Consider the following 24,119-nt stretch of genomic DNA (forward strand, 5'->3'; position numbering starts at 1 on the left):
TGCAAACCTACCATTTTCATCATTAAGACCTAGTTGACCAAATTTGTTGCGTCCCCATCCAAAGATAGCTCCAGAAAGAGTGAGTACAAAACTATGGGCTCCTCCGGCCGCAATTTGCATGAAAGGGATTCCAAGTAAAGACTTAATCAGTTGTGGTGAAGCTTGCTTTTTACAGTCAATGCCTAAACCCAATTGGCCATATTTATTCTGTCCCCAGCAGAAGACTTCACTTGCTGGAAAACAAAAATCACAAATTACTATTTTTCTCACACACAAAAAAATTCCATTTGAAAATCATCAGTTATTTGGGGACATTCTTCTTTACACTGGATGAAAATACATATTCCTCCTTACAATTATTTCTTGTATGATCCTATCTAGAACAATCCATATTAGCAGAGTTTTAGTTTGACTCACTTTACTAATGAATAGGGTAAGTCACATAATTGAGTGTAATCTCATTTCCTGATGTTCCTTTAGAGTTTTAGTTCAACTTACTTTACTAATGAATGCGGTAAGTCACATAACTGAGGGTAATCTCATTTCCTGATGTTCCTTAAGGAAGTACCATCTTTTATTAATATTCCTCAGGTCTCATTTTTATTCTATGATTTCTCCCAAGAGGGACTCATTTAAGCTCAAGATTCAGTTATTAATTACATGCTGAACACCTTCAAAATTTATCACTACCCTATATCTCTTCTCTGAGCAATAAACCCATGTATCAAATAGATTATCTGACAGCTATACTTCAATATTTGAAAGATACTTCCAGTTCAGCATGCCCTAAACTCAATTCATGATCCCCTTCCTATCTCCCATACCTGGATCTCTTCCTGATGTTCCTCATTTTCAGTAGATAAGCATCTTAACTGAGTCAGCAGCACAAGTCATAAACATAAGGAGTCATCCTTCATATTCCCCTCCTCTCTTACCTAACATACAGGTTTTTTTAATCAATCTATCACCTATCAATGAAGTCACATAGTTTTCTTTCTAAAGAAAAATATGGCTAATAGATCCACACCTACCCCTTTCACCAGGTTTTTATAATACTTCTCTCTCAGTTCAGGTCAGTTCAGTCGCTCAATCGTGTCCGACTCTCTGCGATTCAATGAACCGCAGCACGCCAGGCTTCCCTGTTCATCACCAACTCCCGGAGTCCACCCAAACCCATGTCCATTGAGTTGGTGATGCCATCTAACCATCTTATCCCCTGTCATCCCCTTCTTCTCCTGCCCTCAATCTTTCCCAGCATCAGGGTCTTTTCCAATGAGTCAGCTCTTCGCATCAGGTGGCCAAAGTATTGGAGTTTCAGCTTCAACATCAGTCCTTCCAGTGAACACCCAGGACTAATCTCCTTTAGGATGGGCTGGTTGGATCTCCTTGCAGTCCAAGGGACTCTCAAGAGTCTCCAACACCATAGTTCAGAAGCATCAATTCTTCAGCGCTCAGCCTTCTTTATAGTCCAACTCTCACATCCATACATGACCACTGGAAAAACCACAGACTTGACTAGACGGACCTTTGTTGGCAAAGTAATGTCTCTGCTTTTTAATATGCTGTCTAAGGTGGTCATAACTTTCCTTCCAAGGAGTAAGTGTCTTTTAATTTCATGGCTGCAATCGCCATCTGCAGTGATTTTGGAGCCCCCAAAAACAAAGTCAGCCACTGTTTCCCCATCTATCTGCCATGAAGTGATGGGACCAGATGCCATGATCTTAGTTTTCTGAATGCTGAACTTTAAGCCAACTTTTTCCCTCTCCTCTTTCACTTTCATCAAGAGGCTTTTCAGTTCCTCTTCACTTTCTGCCATAAGGGTGGTGTTATCTGCATATCTGAGGTGATTGATATTTCCCCCAGCAATCTGGATTCCAGCTTGTGCTTCCTCCAGCCCAGCATTTCTCATGATGTACTCTACATATAAATTAAACAAGCAGGGTGACAATATACAGCCTTGACGTACTCCTTTTCCTATTTGGAACCAGTCTGTTGTTCCAAGTCCAGTTCTAACTGTTGCTTCCTGACCTGCATACAGGTTTCTCAAGAGGCAGGTCAGGAGGTCTGGTATGCCCATCTCTTGAAGAATTTTCCACAGTTTATTGTGATCCACACAGTCAAAGGCTTTGGCGTAGGCAATAAAGCAGAAACAGATGTGTTTCTGTAACTCTCTTGCTTTTTCGATGATCTTGCAATTTGATCTCTGGTTCCTCTGCCTTTTCTAAAACCAGCTTGAACATCTGGAAGTTCACAGTTCACGTATTGCTGAAGCCTGGCTTGGAGAATTTTGAGCATTACTTTGCTAGCGTGTGAGATGAGTGCAACTGTGTGGTAGTTTGAACATTCTTTGGCAAGCCTTTCTTTGGGATTGGAATGAAAACTGACCTTTTCCAGTCCTGTGGCCACTGCTGAGTATTCCGAATTTGCTGGCATATTGAGTGCAGCACTTTCACAGCATCATCTTTCAGGATTTGAAATAGCTCAACTGGAATTCCATCACCTCCACTAGCTTTGTTCATAGTGATGTTTCCTAAGACCCACTTGACTTCACACTCCAGGATGTCTGGCTCTAAGTGAGTGAACACACCATCGTGATTATCTGGGTCATGATGATATTTTCTGTACAGTTCTTCTCTGTATTCTTGCCACCTCTTCTTAATATCTTCTGCTTCTGTTAGGTCCCTACCATTTCTGTCCTTTATTATGCCCATCTTCGCATGAAATGTTCCCCTGGTATCTATAATTTTCTTGAAGAGATCTCTAGTTCTCTCTACTTAGCCTCGTTTGCTCACCCATTGCTACATTTTTTTTAACAACTCTATACATCTTTTACTTATCTTTATAAAATAAATGGCACTAATAATTGATACACTAATAAGTGATTTTTAAAAATTCATACCATAATAGTACGGACTTACTAAGTTTCTCTCCAAACTAGATTACCAGTTCCTCTCCCAAAAGACAAGCACTCTTACCAACTGCTGATATGCACGTGCAGAAATACTCTATGGATATAACTAGCAGACATTTGCATATACAGAGATATAAAAATGTAGATCTGATATATGGTAGACACCATAATAATGCTCTGGATAAGTTTCAAATTCATTGTTCTATAAATTTATATGTTCATGTGTTTATTTCATAATGAAACTCAAATGAGTTGATTTTTTTAAAAAACACAGATTTGAAATGTTGCTCACCTGAGAAAAATGTCAGTGCCTTGTCACTGCTCTTGGGATAAACACTTTATACGAGGCTTCTAAGGTTCTACAAAATCTACCTATGTTTCTGAGCTCACTTCACACCAACCTCTTCCCTCACTTACTATACTTTGGCCATACTCACCTTCCTTTGTATTTTCCAAAGCCTGTTTCTTACACACTTTCTGTCTCACACACTCTGCCTAAACCTTCCCCTCACCCTTGTTTAATTTACTTTTATTGTCTCCCAGCAAGCAGCCTTCCTTAATCTCCAAGATTAAGTTCAGGCCCCCTATTACGGGATCTGAGTATCCCAAACCTTTTTCTTTACAGTCTTCTTTTGTAGTATATGACTATACTGTCTTCTGTATGACTGAACCGTAAGGGCTAGGCTAGTCCCTAAGGGTGACTCAGTGGTAAAGAATCCACCTACCAATGCAGGAGACAAGGCTTTGATCCCTGGGTCAGGACGATTCCCTGGGGAAGGAAATGACTACTCATTCCAGTTTTCTTGCCTGGAAATCCCACGGCTAGAGCAGCTTGCTGAGCTACAGTTCACAGGGTCACAAAACAGTCGGATACAACTTAGCAACTAAACAACCACCATAAAGACTAGTACTATATTGCTTACCATTGTGCCTAGTTCATACTGAGCGATCTGCTTCCCACCCCAAAAATTTGTTTTTCACTAAATGAATAAGACACTGCTAAAACATGAAGCTGAATAAGGCAAAAGAATACTTGTTGAGACAGAAAAACTCTCCTATCAGTAAAGCCTTCAGGTTTAAATTTATCTTGAATTCACCTACCAAAGTATCAAAAGAGAAGCTGACATGGTAACATCAAAAAATATAGGGATGCCAGCCCACCCCTCATTTTATTCCTTAAATGGAATAAATCCAAATCCATTAACATAGCATGTAAGGCCCTTTGTAACAGATTTGTTTTTACTTCAACCACTACTGATGCTCTGAAAATACCTCCCATGCTCTGAAAATACCCACGTAAAATTATATGCTGATACACAAAATACTTTCCTTCTATGCCCTCACTAGTACTATTACTATAGCCAATCCTTAACATTTCCCCCAGCTGCTTCTCAACAGATCTCCAATTCTGAATTACATTCATCTTTTAAGACTTGGCAGCAAATATGAATCCCTTCTTTATTGTTACCAATTCTATTGACAAACTACACTTTTTCCCTTATTCCCACACTATTTTACTTTTATCTTGACCAAAAATAGTATATATTTTTTCTGCCTCAATTTATAATATTTGTACATCTGCCTCTTCTATTAGGTCACATGGTCCCTAAAACTGTCTCTTACTTTATCAGTATTTCCCTATAGTTCTAGTCTACTGTTTCCTTCACAATAGGCCTCTCAAGGCATTTAATAAGTTTAAACTAATAATAATAAAGCCACTGAAACTTACTTCTATAAATGATATAACAAGAAATACACGGGGCTTCCTGGGGCATGTGTGCTGGCTCAGTGGTAAAGAATCTGCCTGCCAACACAGGAGACATGGGTTTGATCCCTGATGTGGGAAGATCCACATGCCACAGAGCAACTAAGCCTGTACGCCACAACTACTGGGCTGTGCTTTAGAGCCCGGGAGCCACAATTAATAAGCTCATGGGTTGCAACCACTGAAGCCCTTGCCCTAGAGCCTGCGCTCTGCAATAAGAGAAGCCACACCACAATGAGAAGTCTGCACACCACACCTAGAGAGTAGCCCTGTTTGCCACAACTAGAGAAAGCCTGTGCAGAGAAACAAAGTCCCAGCAAAGATAAAAATAAGTAAACAAAATTTAAAACCTATAAAAAAAATAAATATATATGGCAGGTTCTCTACTAACTCATAATCGTTAGTGAGCACAGGAAGAAGTCAGAAGAAATAAGCGAAGGTAACAGGAATCTTGGACGACTTTCTCTGTTCCTAGTCATAAAAAGTTTATCTGTGAGATCAAATGAATTTAGGCAAGTTATAAACTTCCCCAGCTATGAAGGAATAATGTTCAGCAAGCTAAAGAACAATCAGATGCAAAATATCAATTTCATGTCTACATTCTTTCAAAAAATGATTTGAGAATGACACCATTCAGAATAACAAAAAACATCAAATATCTATGGAAAAATCTAACAAAATGTTAAGATCTCTCCACAGAAAAGAACAAAATATTCTTGAGACAGATTAAAAGGAGATTAAAATGAATGGGGACATATCACCAGTTGCTGCTGCTAAGTCACTGCAGTCGTGTCTGACTCTGTGCGAACCCATAGACAGCAGCCCACCCGGCTCCCCCGTCCCTGGGATTCTCCAGGCAAGAACACTGGAGTGGGTTGCCATTTCCTCCTGCAATGTGTCAAAGTGAAGTCGCTCAGTCATGTCTGACTCTTAACGACCCCATGGACTACAGCCTACAGGCTCCTCCGTCCATGGGATTTTCCAGGCAAGAGGACTGGAGTGGGGTGCCATTGCCTTCTACAATATCACCAGTTGAAGAACTGAAAGACTCAGTATTACAAAGATTTTCCTCAATTCAATTTAGAGACAATGTGCAATCCCAAGCAAAACCCCAATAGTTGTAGTAAGTGTCTGTGAAAACCGCCAAACTAATTCTACAATGTATACAGAAATGAAAAGGATAAAGAAGAACCAGGGCAATCTTTAATAAGGATGAAGTTGAAGGAATTTCATCTTTAAATAAGAAAGCTGAAAAGGCAAAAGAGAATAGAAGCAACGCTTACCTTTAGAAAGTGCAAGTGAATGATAGTAACCACAAGCAACCTGTACTATCTGGATATCCGACAAACTTTTAATATTTCTAGAAAAGAAGAAGAGATCAGAATTAGTTAATTCCATTTAATAAATGGATCCTGAATGCTATTTATGCTATTTATTGACCACCTACTATGTGCAAAGAGTTTCTTTACCAGCAGTTACTTACTAGCATGACCTAGCAGTTTATGTTTTCACACAAGCCCAAATTTATAAAAAATTTATGCTAAAATCAGTAAACAAAATCTAAGTATGAAAAACTAAGAGGTGTGATGAGAAAACACTTTGAAAGGACAATATTTAAGCACAGTAATCTATACTTACATTTCAGTGCTCTTGTATGTTTTTATTATCAAAATTTGAAAAAACTTTAACTTGACGTACGAAACCTGGTAATATATTTCTAAGACAAATGTACATGATCTAATTTGTCGAAAATTGGTGTTTGGCCCAGTTTAGTACATGCTCTCCTCCATCAGGTTCCTTAAGAACCAGCAGGGATTCCTATCATGTGATGCTACCAATCACAAATTATGAAACCTATTCCCTCTGGACTATCCTTCTGCCTTGCATCTAAATCAATGATATTAAATGTATTTAATTCTTTACTACATAAATTTAATTAATTCATATCTATTATGACCACTGATGTGTGAGGTCATATTTCTGCCATCTCATGTTTCTGCCTTACATTTTTTTAGCTTCCTTTTCCCCCCAATTTCTGATTTTTCCTTAACTGTAATATAACTCTAAAGGCTAAGTGTTAAAACATCATGAAAATCAAGTAACTCTGTGCATGAATCATCCCAGGTTTTATATAGTTCACCTTCACCTGGTTATTCTGTTTTTCCTGAATTAACAATTTCAAGAAAAAAAGGAGGTGGGAAAATACAGTATGTTTCTTATTTCCCTTTACCTGATACTGCCACCTGACCTGATTCTGCCATATGAGAGTCCGGAGCAAGTTCTGACCAGAGTGTCGACACCCATGATTTTCGGGAGACAGCTTCAGCAAACCAAATTTTGAGCGGGAAAAAGGAGAGTTACTCTAATCCATATTGTTGTATTAAAAATAATTTATTTAGTGGATTTATTTTCTTAACTACAAAACGTGAGAGTTGTACTGCTACCAGTTAGCAGAATCCAACAAGTTAACAGGGTTCAACATATTTTCAGATTTTCAAATATAGCAAAAGGCTAAATGTACACTGGCAAAGCAAAAACAGGAATAAAAAATACATGGATATATATGTACAACTGTGACGTTATTAAACATTTACTGTTACTGCTTATGCATATTAGGTACATCGTACATTGACTAGTAAACGGTACTGAATGATTTTAAAAAAACAACTGTTCCTGGTATCAAGCCCAATCTGCAAAACTAAGTAAAATCTTTTCAAATTCTACATTCTCACAGCACGCTGTTTTCTCCTTCACAGCATTTATCTCTGTAAATTACTGGAATACTTATTCATTTAATTATTACTAGTATACTCTGCTAAACAATAAGCTCTGTAAGAGTGGAAAATTATCTTCTACCCATGGAATCCCAAGCACCTACCACAGTGTCTGGCAAAACGTATGGGGAAACAAAGGTATGTCAAGTGTCCACTGTTTGAGGATAAGTGAATCTGTAACTTCTTTGAGGCTTTAGTATTAAACTATCTATAAAGTTTGCCCCCAAAACTTCTAAATTTGCACAGCAATTTACACTCAGTGACTCTCGTTACCAAAATATTATCATGCAGCTTAGAATATAGGGTGAATTTTTCAGTTGTGTCTGCTCACGACAAGTGAGGATGTTCTTCTGTGGCATTACTGTTTTAAAGGAAAGAAGTCTCTGTTTTTGTCTCTATGGAGATATAATACACTGAAGATGCGGGAGTGGAAGTGGGAAAGAGAGGAGGGTTTGCTTCTTTTTTTTAAGCTTTCAGGAATTTAAAAAAGAAACAAAAATACTGTGTTATATATGAATAGTAAAACAATTTTACCATGGTGCATTTTTCCTGAAGAGACAAATCAGAAAATTCTTAATGAAACAAAGTTTTACAGAATTCATCAAAAATAATCCCCAATGAGTAAAAAAGATAATGTAAATGTTTTTCAGTTTTCAATTTTTAAAAGGATTCAAATCAAGTTAATAGGAAAGTCAAAACAAAAGAAATTTTGTAAATAAAAATATATTTACACATGTATATGAAGAGTCCTAATTAATAAGAACTATGAAAAGAAAATCAAAATTTCAGATGTCTAGGGTAAATATTTTATAAATACTTATAAATTTAACTCCCTAAAGTTTAGAGTTCTTGTCAAACATTTTTAAATGGCCATGACATCACTAAAATTATTCATTGTAAAGAAAATAATTATCTCTTCACTGAATTTTGAAAGATGTTTGAAATTTTAAGAAAATAGTGCATAAACTTGGAAATAAGATTTATACACCCCGCCCTTGAGAAGCCTTGAAGTCAAAATATAAGTTGTTGAATATGTGTACTGTTGTGTTGTTACATTTTTCCAACTTAATGCACAGTGGCAATGTGGACAGAAACCAGGCATTTCCAGTTTGTCTGTGAAGGTAAAATTCTTTAACAACCATTAACAAGAAACAGTGAAAAGTTTGAATATAATCAAGAATTTAGTATGTAATCAAGACTTTGAAGAACTAAAGCATTAAATATTTTGCCAATTAGAAAATCATCAAGGTGTATAAACTAAAAAAATAAAGCTTTTTGTATGCCAAAGGTACCTCAAGAAAGTGGTTTTAAAAATAAATTTCCCAGTAAAACATAATCAACAATTTTGTATTTCCCAATTAAGCCACAACTTTTTTATTCATCTGAGAAAAGTTGTAGCTGATTTTGAAAAATTTAGGCTAACAACTGATCTAGTCTCCCATTAAATATTCTTTAATTTTCTTTTTAATTTGAAATACTCTGCACTTTCATATGCTAATATTAGGCAGAAATTATAACAAATTTTTTGGCCATGCCATGTAACTTGCAGGATCTTAGCTCCCCTACCAGAGATCCAACAAGGCCTATAGGTGAAAGCAGAATCCTAACCACTGGACCACCTGGGAACGCTCTGCAATATGCTTTCAAAATTGAGTTAAATCAAGAAAATCCATTCATATGTCTGAGTTTCCTCCTATCATATGTTTTATTCAAAACGTATGTGAAAGTTATAAAGTTGGCTGACATTTCTAAGCACCTAGAAAAAGATTTGGATCCAAAAAATTATTTGGTGTTGAGATTTAAAAAGGAAAAAAAAAAAATCACTGGTGGTCTTTCATAAAAACATACTCCTACTGTATTGAAATACTAAACTGCCCTTTAATTATGAAGTACCAGTAAAAATTTATATATATGTGTATGTATGTGTGTGTCACAACAGATCCAAATCAGATTAGCCCAATGAAAAACTGAGAAAGTTCAACAGGAACGACGCCCTTATACACAGCTTAAAACTAACAGAGACGTTTAACCCAAAGAACTCAGTTAAGATCTTTTACAGGTCCCCATTCAGGTTCATAAAAGAGCAAAGTCACAAATAACAGGATTATTGGGCAACCTTCAAATAAACTGTCACATAATAAAATTTTCTCCTTATCTTTCTCTCTTTACAAAGTATCTATGGATTACTGTCTCTTATACCAGAACTGAACAGGAGGGAAAAAAAGGAAAATTCAGTGGAGTGAAGAATATGGGAAACTAGACAGCCTTGCTGTGAATCATGGTTTTGAAACTAAGGACTTAGAAAATCTAACATTTAACTCTCTTTTCAATCCTAAAAACAAAAAGCTCTTAAAACTCTTAAATAAAAAAATCCCATTCTACAATAATTACTTATGGAAGGAAATAAAGGCAGTAGAGAACGTGACAAATGTGAGACCACCCTGTTTCTATGAAAGCTTTGCATTTTGTAGCCAATAGCCATTTGGCTGCAAATTAACATTTTCTAAAAGAAATCAAAATTGAAATGACTAAAAAAATTCAATTTACTTAGCTTAAGGAAAAAACTCTCACTCCCAACAGCACCATCATTAAAGAGGCACTAAAAGCATAATGGGAAATGTGTTTGCTATTTAATTGTTATTACAGAAGAAACAAAAAGAGAAGAAATTTGTTTGGGGAGTTCTGCAGAATTTGATTACAGGTTAAAGAAAACACATTAATGTGACATATCCCAAAGTCTCAACAGACAGCTCATTACAAGAACAAATATAAAGCGTCAAACTAAAGATGAAAAAAATCTTTTAATATGCTAAAACAAAACGAATACTTCAAATGTATACTTTAAGTTTTCAACAGACATACACACACACATATATATATTTGATAAAAGGATATGGGTTTATTGAAGAAACTAGATACCATCTCTACTTTTAAAAAATTTAAAAAGGTCTTTTCTAATGATAAGAGCTCTGTTCTGATTCTTTTTTTTGTTTTGTGGTTGTTTTTGTTTCTTAGCACCATTCAACTTAAAGGATCTTAGTTCCCTGACCAGGGATTGAAACTGTGCCCTTAGCAATGCAAGCATGGAGTCCTCACTGGACCACCAGGGAATTCCCTCCTGTTCTGAAATGTTTATTTCCTGTGCTCCAATTTCTTATCCTAGTAGTTATCTATTTCTTAAGCCAGGGCAAACATTAATAATGTTAAAAACAAAATATCTAAATGTATATATTATAAAAATGGTACCTGGAATAAATCTAAAATTAGAGTAATACCTTGGTTCCCTAGAGAGAGCTCTTTTGTCCCTATAACTACTACCAGGGGGAAAATAAAAGTTTAAGGAGACAAGAATTTGTATAATTTTAAACACTAAGAACGAGTTAATGTATTAATTATGTACCCAAAAGAACTGGATATTCTTCTTTAAACCTTTATGTTCAGGATTACAGTTTTTAATATTAAAGTTATTTAAAATTAATATATATATTAAAATATATAAAAATGGTTATGCCCTATATAATTCTGTAAAACTACAATATTGATGAAGCACTGCTTATTTTTAAACTTCGAAATAATTCTATGATGAGTCAGTGGTTAGCATAAATTAATTTGTGGTCACTGCTATGTAAAAATGTAGAAAGTGAATTATTCTTTTTATTCTAAGCATGTGGGACTTTGACATTCAATAAAAACAATAAAGACTAAAAAAACAAGAGAAAGAAATATACAACCAACCAATATTTAATGGTTTAGTCTTAATCCACCTAATTTCAGTGAGAAAATTTCTAACAAAGAGTGCGTTCTCTACCCCTTATCTTTACAAACAAACATAATCTGGGAGAAAACATGAAATACACAAGAAGATACAAACTAAAGGCAAGCACCCAATAAATGCCTTTAGAGCTTAAAGGGGAGAAGTGATTGTATATCAACTCTTAAATGCCCAGTAGTAAGCAGAATGATTCAGATAACAAATTTATTATAAAAGATTGTTAAAGACCCTTTTGTCGGTCACCTTTGTTACCTGGGTACTCTGATACATTCCTCTGATCCTAGCAGGCCAAGCTGTCCATCAGAATCGAGACCCCAAGCATACACCTGGCCCTTGTCATTTAGTGCTAATGTATGAGCTTCTCCACATGAAACAGCTACAATATTTTGGGCATCCAGGGCAACAACCTGCTCTACAGAAATGAGAAACAGAGACATTACATTCTAGTTTTAAATTCCTAATATGAATAAAACTATAGTCTTCATCTTGTACAAAAAAGTTAAGGAAATGCTGAAATACAGACTGTAATTTAGTTATTCTACAAAACCTAACAAATACATTCCACACAAAATTCTCACTGTAGTAAATACAGATATACGCCACAGGGCATAATCAACTCAGATTATTAAGTAACTTGAATATTTGGGGAAGAAATTAAGGGTGTATAAAAATTTTCTCAGGAATTGCTCTTCATTCAAAACCATTACTAATAAAAGGAGTCCAGCTGAAAAGGAATCATTTGAATAAACTGGCTGTTTTTTAACAATAAAATCATAACCAACATAGGTATTACCATATGGGGTACTACTATGGAGTGATTCTGAAACAAATGAAGTAATCTGAATTAGCAATTTCTGATAGGAAACAAATTATTTACAGATCTCATAAAGTATCTACTAGATATGCTGAGGAGAGAACTGAAAGGCAATGTAACCATAACAAGTAGATTTCAGTTTATGAGCTGCTATTTTAATGTGAAAGATATAAAAACTCCACATGTGGTTAAAATATGTTCAAGTTTTAAATCAGAAATTAATTTAAAATATTGGCCCTCATAAAACTGTCAACAACCACTGACAAATCAGTAAAGAAAATGAAACTGCTTCCTTAGTCTCTTTAAGATGTGCACTATCAGTTTTTTACTAGTACACAAGTTTTCTTAAAAACATCATTTAAAATTAACCTTTAAAAAAAATTAACCTTTTTTAGCCTAATAGTAAATAAAGCTCTGTCTTCTATAAACTGAAAGTCTCTTATTGCAGAGCTGCTAAAACTGAACCAATAAGAGTTTCCTCAGAAGCATATTTTAGCTCAGTGTACAAACACAGCTGCTCAATAATAAGACAGACTACATCACAGGAGTTTGAATCCCTAAGTAACAGAGAAATTCAAATTGCATCTGCAGTACTTATTCTGCATTTTGGGGTGGGAAGTTAGCCCTTAGACAGCCTTAAGAATTTGTATAACTCTAATGATAATGTCTTTTTAAGTACTTACCTTAAAATACTATGAGTTCATAATTCGTGAAGTTGATAAATAGTGCATGGAAATTCACTATATGAATCTCTCACTTTTTTGTGTATATTTTATATATATATACATGTTTTTATAAAATTATATTGCAGAAACACATGAAAACAAAACATATATAACATACTGCCCCTCCTCCCAAAAAACAAAAGGACTTAAAAGTATGGTATCATTTATTTACATCAAAACACTCCCATAAATCTTAATTATGAAGAAAGTAAAATGCAAAAGATCTATTAATCTTTCACAGAGGACCCTGAAATGAACCAACGTCTCTCCAGAACAATCCTCAGAGGAGATGGAATAAAGAGCAAAAAATAAAGAGAATGATAAGAAGGATGAGTAAGACTGGTTGGTTCAACAATAATAATAGGTTGGTTCAACAATAATATAGGAAGAGTACTTGAATATGATATCAATTGCTATAAAATCAAAGACACCAAAAAGCCAAGAAACAAAAAAGACACAACCATTCATGCCAAATATTAATATTTACTGTGTATTTCTTGTGCTCTAAGTAGTAGAGAAAGATAGATAAAACAGTTCTAGTCCTCAACGAGTTTACAGTCTATAGAAAAACAAGTGAGGCAAGGACTCTTAATAAAGGCAAAGGTAAAGATATACAAAAGGCACCAGGGGAACATGAAATACTTTTTAAAAGATACTAGGAAGAATTTTGGAAGACACTGACGCTAAGTTAAGTATTTGAGGAAAGAGAAAGAGATGCCATGTATCTATTAAGAGAAAATTCAAATTACTTCTTCAAATATAGCAAAACAAACTAAAAGCAAACTGAAATGGCTAATCTTAAAAAAAAAAAGAGGGAAAATGTTGTTGATATGTCATATAAAAAAATAACCTCCCTAATATTTAAAGACCAAACAGGAGGAGGGGGGAGCAGCAGCTCAGTGAAAAAATGGGCAAAAGATGTGAACTGATTGTCCACACAAAAAAGGAAGAGAAGTGGCTCTTAATCTTATGAAAAGATGTCAAATTCATTGATGAGAGAAATGAAAATTCAAACTACGCTGAGAAGTCAACAATATACTCACCTGGAAAATTCATAAAGCCATAAACTTTTAATTTATATACTTCTCTATTTGATTACAAAAGTTTACACTTATCAAAAGAATGAGAAGACAAGCCACTGACTGGAGAAATTATCTGCAAAAAGACACACCTAATAAAAGACTGTCACCCCTTCCCCCAAAATACATCTATATATTAAACGCTCTTAGAACTCAAAAATAAAAAAATAAAACACAATTAAAAAAGTGCAAAAAAAAAAAAAAGTGCAAATGACCTGAAATAACACCACACCAAGAAGACACAAAGATGGCAAGTCATTATCTACCAACAGAGAATTGCAAATTTAAATGAGCTACCATTATAAGCCTAATAAAATGGTCAAAACCCAAAACACTGACAATACCAAATGCTGGTGAGGATACAGAGCAACAATAGCTCTCATTCATTGATGATGGACGTGTAAAATGGTACAGATATTTTGGAAAACAGTTTGGCAGTTTCTTACAAAACAAATCATACCTTTATATGATCCAGCAACTGTGCTCTTTCACATTTACCCAAAGGAGCCTAAAATTTATGTCCACACAAAACCCTGCACATGGATGTTTATAGCATCTTTATTCTTTCTAAAACTTGGAAGTAACAAAAATGTGCTTCAGTAAGTGAATGGATAAACTGTGGTATATCCAGACAGTGGAATATTTTTCAGTGCTAAAGAAATGAGTTATCAAGCCATAAAAACACATGGAGGAGGCTTAAATGCATATTACTAAGTGAAAGAAGCCAATCTGAAAAGACTACAAAATGTATGCTCCAACCATATGACATTCTGGAAAAGGCAAACTCTGGAGACAGTAAAAAGATTACTGGTTGCTTGGGTTTAAAAGGAGGGAGGGATGAACAGGTAAAGCAGAGGGGACTTTTAGGGTTCTGCAACTATTCTGTATGATACTATTACTATTCTGTACAATACTAAGTGAGCTTCCCTGGTGGTTTAGATAGTAAAAAATCTGGCTGCAATGCAGGAGACCTCGGTCAGGAAGATCCCCTGGAAGAGGGCATGGCAACTCACTCCAGTATTCTTGCATGGAGAATTCCTTGGACAGAGGAGCCTGCTGGGCTCATTTCATTATATAGTCGTCAAATCCATCAAATGTGCAACACAGACAATGTTACAGTAAACTATGAGTGTGGATGATATGATGTGTCAATGTAGGTACATTAATGGTAAGAAACATACCCCTGTGGTACAGTCTGTGGACAGTGTGTGTGGGGGGGGGGAGAGGGTTTGTCTATGTGTAGTACACAGTACATGGGAATTCTCTGTACTTACTGCTCAATTTTGCTATGAACTTAAAACTGCTCTTAAAAAGTAATTTTTTGAAAAAGCTTATTTATAAAAACACACATACACCAAGATAACATTTTTCATCTCATAAAATTCCAAAGTCAGATAACAATCTGTTGGGGGGAAAGGCACTCTTGTATATTCATAGTGGAAGTACAAAATAGAACCACCTTTATGAAAGAAAAAACAAATGTGTCAAAACCTAGCAAAACATACACAATTACCTTTTGGTTCCAGATCTAGCCTACAGATACATCTGTGTACTAAAGGGCAGCAGAATATGCCAACTCAAAATATGCCATTTTGGCATAAGGATTATTTTGAACTGAAGGCCACTAAGAAGAAAAGCTCTCTGCTCTCTTTCAATGTGCCTAAAAACAGGACATAAATCTGTAGAGGTGTCCTACCTTTCCTCTCTACCAGGAAGGATAGGGGTTAATCACTGAAGACAACTCTAGACCCTTATCAGCTGAGAGACAGTACCAGTACAAACTATGTAACAAACTTTACTCAATAGCCCTTATCTTAAGCTTCCCCACACATTTACCTCCCCCAAATTGCCAACCCAGAAACTCAAAAAGCCCTTTTCATCTTGTTACTTCTCTATTTATTCTTTTAAGATGCTAGATAAGCCCATGTTCTACCATCCCTTGAGTTACTCATTACTGAGTGCTAATGCATATGAACACAGGGCAATACACTTATTTTGCTTTTCTCCTTGGTGATCTGTCCTTTGTCTATAGAGGAGCCAGCTGGAGAATCTAGATGTACACTCATGCTACGTCGCTTCAGTTGTGTCCAACTCTTGGCAACCCTGTGGACTGTAGCCTGCCCGGCTCCTCTGTCCATGCATGTCCTTGTCCAGGCAAGGTATGGATTCTTCAACTGGAGTGTCCTCCAGGGGATCTTCCTGACCCTGGGATTGAAACAGTCTCTCATGTCTCCTACATTGGCAGGCTGGTTTTTGTTTTGTTTTTTTTTACCATTAGCGCCACCTGGGAAGCATACAAATATACAAATATGCATGTGTGTGAATGTGTGTTTTTTACATATATCTGCAGTACTGTATAAAGTAACAAAAGACTGGAAATATTCCAAATATCCATCAATAAAGGATTCTGTCCACACATTGGGATTCTATGCTCTGAAAAATAAAGAGGAAATGCTGCAAGCTGATGTGGAAAGATCTCAAGGGTATATTATCAAGGGAGGAAAAAAATTAAGATGTGAAATAATGTACATGATTTGTTATTTTCTGTCACAGTTACCTATATTTATTATACCTACAGGGGATGTGAATACAGAGGGAAATAGGGTGGTCAAATAAATATAAGAGCAAAGCTTCTCAATGTGTATTTATATTATTTTGATTTCTGAACCACATGAATATATTCTCTTTTTAAATTTGAATAATTTTAAAACTTAAGAAAATAATTAAAGCAATGTATCAAAACCAATGTTTTCACTAAAACTTAACTGAGCTCTTTAAGATTTCTCTACATACTAAAAACTCAAGATAAATAACTTTGATTCTCTTAGAATTTGAGCCCCATCAAATTAAGATACCTATTTTGAGTATGAATAATTATTATATGCCTTGGGAAAAGTACTCAACACAGGTTTTTCTGACAACAAATATACAATCTGATAAGTTCTCTGCACAATTTTAAAAAATTACTCTTTTTTTCCAAACGGCCAATCAGAATGAAAAGCCTCAACCATTTTCCCCCAGTACGCTAGAAAAGTCAGATCAATGTTAAATTGAGACATTCACATTCAGGACAAATTCTGGTTGAATGCTTGAAACAAGATGGCCTGCAAAGAGAGTCAATGATAAGCAAGAATAAAGAGGGAATACATAAATCCAGCAAAACAAATCAAAAAATTCACTAGAAAATCTGGCTTCATGTCTTGTATGAGAAAAAAATAAACAAACAACTCATAACAAACCTAAACAGTTAACATTTGTTGAGTTTATTATAGACTAGGTACTATGCTAACTCTATTGAAGTTTTAATCACCAAGCTATTGAATACATTTGCCTTTCAAGGCCAAAGAACACAGAAAAGGGAGGAAAAAGTGAGAATTAAATTCACTTTAATTTAGGCTGAGTACGGAAATTTAAGGAGGATATATAAGGACAGAAAACAAAAGAAAACCTGTCAAGCAAGCCAATTAAAAAAAACTATTATTCCTTTGATAAATGGGAGCTACAGGAAGATGTTAGAATTATGAACATACGATGCTAAACTTGCTGGGAAAGGTTTAAAGTGGTACATGATTATTACAACTGACTATAATTCAGAAATAAAGTATTTTTTTTAAATATAAATACATACAGATAAAAATATGTTGCAAAATACTAACTGTTGGCCACTGTGCTATTCCTTCAACTTTTCTTTATGCTTCAAAATGTTCACAGAAAAATTTGATAAATGTAACACTGCTCATATCACTATTTATAGTTCACAATATTTCTCTTTAAGAAAAGAAAAAAGGGCCATTTAGTTTGGGGAGGCAGAAAAAAGCAAAGAAAACTTAAAAGAGTAGGAGACTGTCTTGAGAAAAGCAGAAAAAAAACATTTTCAGAGACAGGAGCAAAAACGAAAAAGATAAAGCACTAGAGAAAAGTAGCATATCCATCCTTTAAATACTGTCAGGCAGATACTCCAAATACAAATCTAACAAGTCCGAGCTCACTGTTACTTCTGGTTCTTCTTACACTTGCACTGTTAAAATGCAGTATTTCTGAAAACTGACGGGGCATCATTTCACTAAGGAGAAAAAGGCCATCTTTGCCCCATAAATCTAAAACACTATCATTCTTAGATTTATAAAAACTAATTAAAACGTCTAACCTAATGCCAGTTTTCATTTGTACATCATTTTGCTGCACAAACATCATAAAAGAAGAATATGGTTGCACATCCTTTTAGCAAAAGGTTCCGGTTCTTACTGTAAAACGTTACATGACAAAATCCTTCCATTTGGGTAAGTAACTAAGAACAACCTATTTCCTTTGGGATCTAACAAACATGTTCATCAATTCTTGAGTTTGTGAAAATTCATGTAGAATATCATCTCCAGAATTCACTCTTAATTAAGAGTTCATTTATATGATCAATTTCATCATATTCATACAGTGGTGTATCTACATTCACCTTCTGATCTGTCCTGTAATTATGAACATGTTCCTCTGTCAGTTTTCTTCTCTTTGCCATTATGGACAGGAAAAAAAAATTTTTTTTTCATTCTCAACTGTGGCTAATGAAAGGTACAAAAAGAGAAAAATGAAAATGACAAAAACTGACTCCAAACTTCTTTCACATTTTCTTGAAAGATAATTTAAAATTCTGCACAATATATGAAAAAAAGAATGCTAAATATGATGGTTTATTTCACCACTGCACCACCCTTTTAAGAAACCCCACCACTGTTCCACTTGTAATTTTCTTTTTTAGTCTAGTTGGGAATACAGATGCTCATTATTCACAGTAGTTTTGTTTCATGAAGTCAACACAAATACTTATTTAGCCAATACTGAATCACTGCCCCTAGAGAAAATGTAAGATTAGGGTGCTACAAGTCTCCAAGTCTCTTATCACAACACTTTATCAATCAATCATTCATAACCTTGTTTTGTGTTTCCATTTAAAGACGTCTTAATTAATATACTGTAATTCATTAACACTGAATTCACTGCCAAAACACTGTAAACTCATGCCTCAGTGACTTTTTTCCAGCCTTCTTGTGTTTAGGAACACTAGACAAAACCTCAGCAGTATGCACAGGGGCCATTTTAAACAGTAAAATTGCCCAAGGTACAAAAATGCAAAAAATGTGGCACTAAATATATTGCAAAAAGGACATATTGTAACAGGAAGGCAAATTACTGCTTTGTTGAACCTCCTCTGGGAATCTACTTGTATTTTTGCAGCTCTGCATGTGCATGTCCAGGAATCACCATGAAAAGCTTCAAGAGTATTGACTGACCGTGATCCATTCTGATTTAATAATATACATAAACACTTCTTCCTAGACAACCAATCACAAGATAGACAAGATGATCTATTAAGAGTCTTTTGCTAAATGGATTTTAACTTGATAATAGCAGCTTCCCTGATAGCTCAATTGGTAAAGAATCCTGGGTCGGGACGATCAGCTGGAGAAGGGATAGGCTACCCATTCCAGTCTTCTTGGGCTTCCCTTGTGGCTCAGCTGGTAAAGAATCTGCCTGCAATGAGGGAGACCTGGGTTCAATCCCTGAGTTGGTAAAATCCCCTGGAGAAGGAAAACGCTACCCACTCCAGGATTCTGGCCTGGAGAATCCTGGACAGAGTCAGACACCACTGAGCAATTTTTATTTCACTTTCAAGATATAATCACCAACAGCATGCTCTAAGAACCTTGAAACAATGCAAACAGTAAGTAAAAAATGAGTTGTGTTTTGGTTATAAAGGTAATGCTATAAAAAACATTCACAACATATTCACAACAAACTTCTCTTAAAAGTTGCATCTTATTCAAAATTCTAGAACAGCTATTTGAAGGGAAATACATTATCATGTTACTCTGTATCCTCTTTCCTCTACAGATTTCAAAATCTTGCTATGGGATAAACTGGGTTACCCCAAAATTCATATGCTCAAAGTCATAATCCACAGTACCCAAGAATGTGACCTTATTTGGGAAAGTGGTCATCAGAGCTTTAATCAGTTAAGATGAGGTCTGATGGGAGCACGGTAGCCCCTAATCTGACTTGTGTCCTAACAAAAGATGAACCAACCCTACTTGACACCTTGATACTGGATTTCCAGCCTCCAGAACTGTGCTAATATATTTCTGTTACTTAAGCCACCCAGGTTGTGGTACTTTGTTTCGCAGCCCAAACAAACAAATATATTTACCTAAATAAATATTTTGGGGTTCAAAACATTCCTGTCAAGTTAGCCAAGTAGCACCATCTGTATTTTAAAAGTGGTCCACAGAAATAAACAACTTATTCTGAATAATTCAATCACAGATAAATTTGACTTTGAAATTTAAAGTTTCTATTAATAGTTCAAATTACATTATTTTCATGTCAAACAATTTTTCAAAGTTGCCAAAAGACACACTTCTCTAAGCAATCTTTAGATACAAGTATAAGGGGGAAAAAAGTTTTTGAGAGAGCAAGTTGTTAATATGTATTACAATTTTAAACATGCATGCCCTCTGACCCAGAAACTTTCCTTCTGGGAAACAACAGGAAATAACATGATTTCCAGTAACAAGTACATAAATAAATATGGAATATCCATGTAACAGAAACAGGTGCTTCTATTAAAATAAATGTCTATATAGTAAAACACGAAAATATAAAAATATATTAAATGAAAATGCAAACCACAGCATTTTATGTAACATGTACAGAACTATATATTTTAATACAGGTATAAAGTTATGAAAATATAAAAAACAGTAGTAGTCAGCTTTAGGATGCAAGGGAAAAAGTGGCTTCTACTTTTTAAAACATTTCTGCAACTTCTAAAAACTTATAGAAATATATTATTTCAGTAATTAGAAAAAAAGAACTTTTTAAGATATTTGAAGTCCCAAAATTATAAATGACCCAAACCCCATAGGAACAAACGTCCTCTGTTTCCCAAAATCAAAATATTAGGGAAATAATTAACACAGACTGATAAATTTTCTTCCCTAAGAGACAGTAGTAGTCAAGTATTATTTATATTTAAAATGTGATACATAGTTAAGTTAAATGTTGCTCACAAAAATTCATCCTTAGCTTTGTGGAACCAATAAAGCAAGAGAGCCAAACAAGCCAGGATAGGAGATGGGTAGAGATAAATTCTAAAACCCAAACATAAAACTTCAATGAATTTTTCTATAGAAAATGTTACACAGGTTAAATATAATTATTGATAGAATATTATACTTAGGTATAATGTGTTTTAAAAACTGGTTTGAAAACCTATTTATGACATGTAGCAGTATTTGCACGAGCAAAGAAAAATTTAGCTTTTAAAAACAATTCATAAATCAGGGACTATCTGGTATAAAAAGTACAATTACCTAGCATGACCAAAGGCCACAATTAATCTCAACTCTTAATATGGTATATAAATTGAATGAATTTCTATGTATATTTTTAATTAAAAAAAAAACTTGAATTCAACAGAATTTGCAAAGCTGTCAATGTTATACACAGAACAAAAATCTTGGTTGACATTTAATGCTCAAGTTATCAGGGTCTAGAAAACAATAGTTATGAATAACAACAAGCACAGTCATATTAATAACAATTATAAAACTGGAGGTCAGAAGGATATACTTGGTAAAAAGCTAATTTTAAGAGCCTCCATTTCAATTACTTAGTAAATGTTTAATTCAGTCAGAGCTTAAGTTTCAAAAGCCTCTGCCTACCATGCTTCACTAGTTGCTATATAGATTTTCCCCTGAATAACTCAGAACTCCAACTAAAGCAATGCAAAGCACACTTAATATCTATCTCTAGAAGTTTAATGTTCACAAAATGCTATACTATGAAATTTAAAAGGTAATGCATAATTTCATTCATGTATAAAAATATGTCACACACAGCCAAGTATAAGTGCAAAGAAAGAATGGAAAAATGGGGTTTCCCTGGCGGCTCAGTGGTGAAGAATCCACCTGCCAATGTAGGAGACAAAGATTCAATCCCTGGTCTGGGAAGATTCCAGAGGACAACTTGGGCCAAAGGACAACTGAGCAAGTGGTTACAGAGCCCAGGAGGTATAACTACTGAGCCCACGTGTCAAAACTGAATCTGGATGCTCTAGAGCCCATGCTCTATAACAAGAGAAGCCACTGCAATGAGAAGCCTGTGCACCATAACTAGAGAGCAGCCCCCCACCCACCTCAATTAGAGAAAAGCCCAGGCAGCAACACTCAGCACAGCCAGATAAATCAAAAATATTTAAAATAAAAAAGACTGGGTAAAGAAACACTAAATTGTCAACACTGATTATCTACCAGTGGTTTTCTTTCTTTCATGGTTCTTCAATTGTTTAACTGAACCAGTGAAAGTGAGTTGGTGCATTTTATGATTCTGATTTTTTAAAAGATGAAGACGTTAACTACTTGGGATTAGTGAATAACACCAATAAATAATTCAGAATGCTTTTTTTACTTTAATAAATAATGATATTGCTAACTATGTCACAGAGCTGACAAATTACCAAATGGCTACTTCATTCAAGGCATGTTATTTCCCTACTCCTAAAGTAAAATTGTTTACTGAAACTTTTTAAAGGATCACTAATATAATCATATAATGATCATAAAATATGAAAAATTAAGAAAAAAATAAAGCCTAAACATAAAATATTTAATGAAAATGCTTATTCTCTAAAATTATTACCAATAATTATCAATAGGAATTTGGAATGGTACAACTCATCATGAAAACATTTTAGTAAGTTTTCTGATAAAATCAAAATATACAGTAACTTACATGTATTAGCTGACAGCACACAGTAATATTCATACAGAGATGTAACTAACTAGATTAAAAAATTCTTTATAATGGATATGTTTACAAATCCATACCCCTTTTATGCATTCTTATCTACATACAGGTATACAGTTAACATACACAGAGAACTTATTATGCGCCTGGCACTGTGCTAAGCACTTTATTTAATCTCATTTAATCCTCATAGCCCGATAAGGCAGGTGTACCATCATCCCTACTTCAAAGGCACTAAAATATAAACATTTCCCTATTGAACAACTGTCCTTTTGCTTATAATACTTAAGCAGCAAGGTTATGTTTTAATAATTTACTTTCAATATATACTTAAAACTGTACTTGTACTAGGGCTTCACAACATTTTTGCTTCAGAATTCCTTTCTGGATGGCTAGGAACTGCTGAAATTAATTTCTTTGAAGCAGAAAGGAGAAGTAAAATGAAAATATAAAGATTCCAATTAAAAAAAAAAAAGACTCCAATATAAATATATCAACCAAATAGTTGTTTTAATCTCTAAGACCAGCAAGAATGAACCCTCAAAATATACTGGCGGATTTTTTGTTCTGTGTTTTCTTAGATTCTTTCTTGTATATTTGGAATTCATTCATCTCAGAGACAATTAACTATATTTTCTTACTTTCTTTATTCTTGTTGATGACAGGAAAGGTGGGGGGGAGAGGTTTACAGACACCAGAGGAGTTAAACCCTCTCAGAACTGGCTAATTCCTAAAGATAACTTGCCTACCAACATGCCTTTCATACGCAAACTGACCAAACCAGAGATTATTCCACCAACTATATCCTTATCTAATTCTCACACACCAAACCAGAATTTCCCATACCTTAAATCATCCCAGAACCAGGTACCAGGAAATAAGAAACCTATCCTAAATAACAAAGCGTGGGAAGAATTAATCAAAACAGTCAATTCTAAACTGTCTATCCTGCGCAGTTTGCCTCTCCCTAGAAAACCTCAATAAAGGCTACAGTCTTAAGATCTTCCCTGGCTCTTCTCTGCCTCCTGATGACCTTGTATCTTCCTCCTCAGCTCTGTGCGGCATGCGGTGACCTCCTCTCTCTAGAATCAGTGAGCATAATCAACTCCTTCCAAGCCTCATTCTCATTACCCCTTACAGCCACAATGACTTTACCTTACCACTTCCAACACGTACATTCTTAGAACAGGTACAAATTTTAAACTTTTCATTATAAAGCAGCTGATGACCACACACTTACCAAAACAAAAGTCTTAACTGTAACTTCCTTCCCTTTCTATGGCACATCCAACAAAATGGTCATCGTGTTCATTCAACACCTTGTGTTCCTTCTGTGATAAAGATATGTAAGACAAGGTGTTTAACCGGCAGTTACTGACATGGGCGAGAAGACTTTTACCCAAATAATTACATAATGTGAAGATAGCAATGCAACTTACTAATGTACTGAATGACAGAGAACTGAGCTAGATACTGTGCAAAA

The 24,119-nt window shown here is 34.9% G+C and overlaps 1 protein-coding gene across 5 annotated transcripts in view; it reads right to left on the reverse strand.

The window, feature by feature from the left end:
• The window catches only part of HERC4 (HECT and RLD domain containing E3 ubiquitin protein ligase 4), a 132,498-nt gene that overhangs the window by 91,189 nt on the left and 17,190 nt on the right, over positions 1 to 24,119 (reverse strand). For all 5 annotated transcript variants that reach the window (XM_065922430.1, XM_065922429.1, XM_065922431.1 and 2 more), the window contains exons 3-5: positions 11,475 to 11,634; positions 5,960 to 6,036; positions 12 to 233 (exon numbers count right to left, since the gene is read on the reverse strand). In XM_065922430.1, the coding sequence (XP_065778502.1) occupies positions 12 to 233; positions 5,960 to 6,036; positions 11,475 to 11,634 (459 nt within the window). The remainder of the gene's footprint in view (positions 1 to 11; positions 234 to 5,959; positions 6,037 to 11,474; positions 11,635 to 24,119) is intronic.

This window comes from Muntiacus reevesi, chromosome 2 (assembly GCF_963930625.1).
Source record: "Muntiacus reevesi chromosome 2, mMunRee1.1, whole genome shotgun sequence".
Taxonomy (NCBI): Eukaryota; Metazoa; Chordata; class Mammalia; order Artiodactyla; family Cervidae; genus Muntiacus; species Muntiacus reevesi.